General features: G+C 43.1%; 1 protein-coding gene across 1 annotated transcript; it reads right to left on the reverse strand.

The window, feature by feature from the left end:
* Positions 1-3,423: 3,423 nt before the first annotated feature.
* LOC136007984 (uncharacterized) lies at positions 3,424-5,635 on the reverse strand. The gene is made up of 2 exons (XM_065667012.1): positions 5,119-5,635; positions 3,424-3,554 (listed from the first exon to the last, which is right to left on the reverse strand). Exons 1-2 carry the CDS (start codon positions 5,633-5,635, stop codon positions 3,424-3,426), a joined length of 648 nt encoding a protein of 215 aa, XP_065523084.1.
* Positions 5,636-5,892: the final 257 nt, after the last annotated feature.

The raw sequence follows: 5,892 nt of genomic DNA on the forward strand, positions 1-5,892 counted from the left end.
ACCAAACTTGGAAGCAACAGCAAAGAAGACTTGTTTTTTACAGAGCTTACTTGTACTTCAGATACCAAAATATAACTGTAAAGTTCCCTTTTGAATACTTTCAAATAAAATGTTTGACAATAAATATATTCCATTTTAATAGAAAATGAAAATACATGCAAATGTTTCACAAAAATCCATTTTTCTATATGCACTAATGTATCAATGCCCCTTTATTGGAGTGCCCATTTTTCGCTTTTCCTGAAGGTATAGTGCTAAAAATTCAACAGAAATACATGACTTTCACGAAACTGAATCTTTGCTTTTGTTAGTGTTCTTTGTGCCTTTTTTCTGTGTAGTGCCAGGTGAAAGTAATTTAGACTTGTCAGAAAAGTAAATGATGATTTTAGAGGAAGTTTCTTCTACAGAAAAAAAAAGTTGGTCTATGCCATGCTGTTAATGATTCTGTTTCTCAGATAGTGATTCTCGGTTACTACTCATGAACCTTTCATCTATTTCTGCCTTTTGACATTAATGGAATCTCCTGTTATTTGGCTGCATCAGCTCATTAAAGTTGGTGGTTATTTATGCATTTTTCAGGGTATTGATGTAAAGTGTCAAAGATCTTTTTAGACAAAGAAGCTGAAGACCTAGGAACTGTTGCCCAATGCATATGGTAGGTCATCTATAAAATGGTTTCTATTCCTGAAAACAATTGAAAACTCTCTTAGATTATTTCTCTCTCTGTTAAGATACCCACTGAAATATGATCCGCACTGCAAATTTCTCAAACTCCTTGCTTCTCTCTATCTGATCTTTCCTGGTCAAACATGAAGCTAGGATAGCATGATTTTCTTTCTCTGACCCTCCAGCTATTTTTTCCTTTCAGGTCAAAGGGTTGGTTTTATATTTTAAATCTTGTAGTGACTTCTAAGCAGCCTGATGTTTAACCACTTCAGCTTTCACAAATTTGCTTTGGTGAATAGCTCTTCAATTTTTCTTTTATGAAAGAATCATTTTCAGATGCCTCTTCATCTCAAGTGTTTTCTTTCTGATCTCAGAACATTGCTTTGCTGGTATGGTGTAATCTTTGTCTTTTACATTTTTATCTATTTTTTCTGTATAACTGATATCAAGAAGTCTGAAATCTTGCACATTACCTATGTTATTCCACTTTTCCTCATCTTTATGCTTAATCCTGTCTTTTCTCAATTTCTCCTACCCCCATTCTATCAGTTTATCTTCAGCAGGTGAATGTTATGAGTGAAAATTTCTTGAGTAAAATTTCTAGGTCATTGTTTACATCCTAAAATCCCATTTTAAACTGCATCCTTTGATTTTTAAACTTCTTATATGATTCTTTGGTCACACCTCCTCTGCTTGCTGTGTATTTCTGGTTTTGTTTCTTTGCTCATGGTCACAAGCCTTTTCACACACATACACACACACACACGCACGCACACAGCACTTCCAACACATTTCTCAGATGCACCTTCCTAAATGTAGTGTGGTTTTTTTCCTTATGCAAAGAAACAAACTTCACCAGACTCTACCATTATTTACTGTTTTCTTAAAACCTATCCAGACCTATAGTCTGCGTAAGAGATGTGCAGAAAATAAAATTAAATAACATTTCATTTTAGCCCCATTGAAAAGGTACTTGCCAAATACAGCAAAGGTTTTTTCCTAGTCTGTTCAATCATAGGGATATATTATAACATGTCAAATACAAGCAGAAGAACGCATAGGGGAAAAAAATTGAGTGAGAAGGGACTGCTTTCTTTGCATTCTTCTGAATAGATGTTTTCAGTGTTTTTCTTCAAAGCTTGGGGTGAGATCATAACCTGAAGCCCAGCAGAAGAAACACATGGTGCATGACTGTGTCAGTCTAAGAGCAAGGCGAGAGCCAGAATGGAACCTTAGGTCACAGCCTGGATCCGTCTTCTGCCTTGCCCATGGAAGGAAACTAACCATAAATTCTTCAGCTTGTCCAGGTAAGATCTCAGTCCCTGTTTCTGCTGTGTAACAGCTAGCTGCTGCTACAACTATCTCCATGTCAATCACTCTCTGTTAATAATTGTTTTACTTCATGAGCACAGATGTAGATACTTTGGACTATTTTCATTTTTCATGTGTTTTGTGTGGGGATGTCCATCTGTCTAATGAGAGGCTTTAGTCATATGAACGTTGTTCCAAATATCTTTTCAGATGTTTTCTTCTAAGACCCTATTGCTGCCCTCTGGAGACAATTAGGAGGGATTCCAACACCATTCTGACTTGGAAGTATTTAACACTCCCCAAAGGATGCATACTGTTGTCCCATCTGTATATTTAACTAACACCATCTGATAGTATGTTGATTGTATGTTGTATATATGTGACAATCAGTGCATTTCTTCAGCACATCAATCAAAGTGCAGTGAAGTATATCTTTAATGGGTTAAGCCCATAGCTGCTCTTTTTGCTCTGTAAGTTTCAGTGAAAATGATTCAACAGAAAAGGCATGATAGCTTCTAAAAATGGTACTTTTGCATATTGGAAGTTAGTGTACGTATCTGCTAGACACCACGTGACCTGGAAGAAGTAGAAGAGACCTTCTTTGGTGCTGATGACATGCATCCATGAGTGCTGAGAGAACTGACCAGTATCACTGTGAGGCATTTTGAATTATCTCTGAAAGTTCATGGTGGAGGTTCCTGAGGACTGGAAGGCAGCAAATGTCACTCCTGTCAAGTAGGGCAAGAATGAGGATTTGGGGAAATAGAGACCAGTCAGCTTCACCTTGCTTCCTGGGAAAGTGTTGGGATAAATCTTGCCTTAAGCTGCTTCTAAAGATACTTAGGGCAAGAAGATGATTGGAAGTAGTCAGCATAGGTTTATGAAGGCAAAAAAATACGTAACCAGCCTGATACCCTTTTACATCTTGATGACTGGCTTGTAGTTCAGGGGAGAGCAGTTGTTGTTTTTTAATCTTGACTTTGGCAGGGCTATCAACTCTGTTTCCCATAATATTGCCATAGACAACCTCATGAAGTACAGGCTAGATAAGCATACATTGAGGTGGATTCTTTGGCTTGAAGGGTTATGATCAGCAGAACATAGTCTAGTTAGAGGCCAGTTACTAATCATGCACTGGAGGGCTTGAAAATTATGCCAATACTGCTTAACATCTTCATTAATGACCTGGATGATGGGATAGAGTGCTTCCTCAGCAAGTTTGCAGACCACACAAGCTCAGAGGAAGTGGTTGTATACCACAGCAGGCAGGACAAATGGGCAAACAGGAATCTCATGAAGTTCAACACAGAGAAAAGCAAAGTCCTGAATCTTGGAAGAATGAAGGATTGCATGCACTAGTACTGGCTGGGGGCTGACTGAAAAACAGTATTGAATAGAAGGATATGGGTGTGTTGGCTGAAGTTGAATTTGAGTGGGAAATGTTCACTAGGGACAAGATGGATTAACAGTATCCTGGTTTGCCTTAGGAGGAATGTTACTAGCAGGTAGATCATGTGATCCTTTCCCTTTCTTTATCACCAGAGAGGCTACAGCTGGACCATTGGCTACAATTCTCCCTTGTAAGAAGGACACAGACATAATGGAGCAAGTCTAGCAAAGGGTCACAAGCATGATGAAGGGCTTGCAGCATGAGAGCTCTGTGGTTGCCTGAAAAGGCTATGGAGCCTCCATCCTTGGGGATACTCAAAACCTGTATGAATGCAGCCCTGAGCAGGTAGCTTTTGGTGACCCTGCTTTGAGCAGATGGGATGCACTAGACAATCTCCACATGTCCTTTTTCAGTTGCAGTGGCTCTATGGTTTTCTGATAAATACTTAAATTTCAATGAAACACTGGTAGGAGTTTTTTTTGTGTGTTTTTTCAATGACAGGTGTCATGGTTTAAGCTCAGGCCGTAAACCAGAACCACGCAGCCCTCTTGCCCAATCCACCCCTTTTTTCCCCTGCCCTGCTCCCAGAGAGACAGGGAGGAGAACTGAAAGAATGTAACTCCCATGGGCTGAGATAAGAACAGTCCAGTAACTAAGGTATAACACAAACCACTGCTGCTGCCACCAATAATAATAGTGATAAGGGAAATAACAAGGGAAGAAAATACAATACCACCCGTCGATAACGCAGCCCAATCGAGCAGTGAACCAGCCCTTCCAGGTAACTGCCAGTTACATCCCGGGCATGACGTGCTGTGGTATGGAATACCTCCTAGGCTAGTCTGGGTCAGGTGTCCTGTCTCTGCCTCCTTCTGGCCTCCCCTCCTCCCTGGCAGAGCATGAGACTCACAAAGTCCTTGGTCAGACCAAACACCCAAGCAGCAACTAAAAATATTGGTGTTATCAGCACTGTTCCCAGGCTGGAAGTCAAAACCACAGCACTGAACTATCCACTAAGAGAAAAAAATGACTGCTACTGCTGAACACAGGACAGTATCCACCCCTTATTCCATACCATTCATGTCATGCTCAGATCCCACATTTTCAATATACTATCCCTCTTATCTTAGTGCACTCTTCTCTTAGTGTATGGACCAATCCCTATAAAGCTGCTGAGTCCATATGGTCCATGATGTCAGGCTCCATCTCTTGTAACAGTCTTTCAGAGCAGGAGAGGCTGTGTGCAGTGTTCACACTCGTGAATAACCTGGGCAATAGTGTCCATTGCTAAGTCCACCCCTCGATCATGAGTCCATCTGTGTGCTGCATCTCTGCCCTGATGGCCTGAAGTGTCATGGGCCCACCAGACTCAAAATAATTCACCCTTCCCTTCAGCAGTTTCTGCAACTTGTTGCTGGGGACTCCATACAGCTGCCTTCCATCTCAGACGCTTCCAGAGCACTGGAGGGGCCCAGTGGACCAGATACTCACCAATACTGTCCCACACACCCTGCTACTCATGACTGTCCAGCCTTGGGGAAAATCTCTCAGCCCTCCTATATCGTTGTCCAATCCTAGACAAGACCCAAACGTGTCTTGCTTAACTTTCGAGATCAGACGTAATGGTCGTGGGTAAAACACACTCTGTATGTGTGCCAACATGCTGATCCTCATCACAATCAGCAGGCAGGTCTCAAGGGTACCCAGAGGCCATTTGAAACCTTCAGAACTCTCAAATGATGCTGCTGTACTTGTCACTGGGGCTGGTGTAGCTGCTGTGCTTGCCAGCTCTCTTACCACCAGTTTCTCTTTTCCTGAGTCCACATCTTCTTCCTCTGCCTTGCTGGGAAATGCTATGTGGTCTCCTGCATCCTCCACTTGTCCCAGGTGCCAGAGGCTGGACCCAATTGAGGCTCCCAAAGGTGGTATCTTGCTCTCCGCATCCTCCTGGAGCTCAGGCTTGTGAGGCTCGGCGAGCAGCTGATGGGGGATGCTCTCGGCCCCTGAGGAGCTGGGTTCGGCCGTGGGGCTCTGGTCCTCCGCCGCCTTCTCCCGTTGCTCAGCAGCCACCTCCTTCCTGGCCTCCGGCCCCGCTCCTGCTGCCTCTTGGTCCCCAGGGCTGCTCTTCTGGGCCACTTCAGCCGCTGCTGGCTCCTGGGGCCATTCCCCCTCGGCTCCCCACAGCCTCCTGGAGATGGAGGCAAGGACAAAGGCCAGGACGGTGAAGAGCAGCAGGACAGCCAGGTACAAGTCCACGGCCACATCCATCCCGCGCTGCTGCCGGAGCCCACCCGTATTACAAGTACAAGTAATTACCATAAAATACAATGAGACAAGAACCTTAGCCCAAGGTCCCCAGCCAATAAACGCTAACACAGCAAATACCGGCTGCAAGAAAGCCATAACATGCTGAAACTCTGAGATCAAGAGCAACAAAATTGAGAGCCGATAAATCAGCATTGTGACGAGTGACTATTAATCCGAAACAATGAATGCTTATCACAAATATGACTAGACACACTCTG

This window comes from Lathamus discolor, chromosome 1 (genome assembly GCF_037157495.1).
Source record: "Lathamus discolor isolate bLatDis1 chromosome 1, bLatDis1.hap1, whole genome shotgun sequence".
Classification (NCBI taxonomy): domain Eukaryota; kingdom Metazoa; phylum Chordata; class Aves; order Psittaciformes; family Psittacidae; genus Lathamus; species Lathamus discolor.

Coding starts and splice junctions, on each gene's coding strand:
- LOC136007984 (XM_065667012.1), bottom strand. CDS start 5,635: ATGGATGTGGCCGTGGACTTGTACCTGGCTGTCCTGCTGCTCTTCACC. Junction 3,555..5,118: donor TACACCAGCCCCAGTGACAA/GTACAGCAGCAT, acceptor CCTTCTTACAAG/GGAGAATTGTAGCCAATGGT.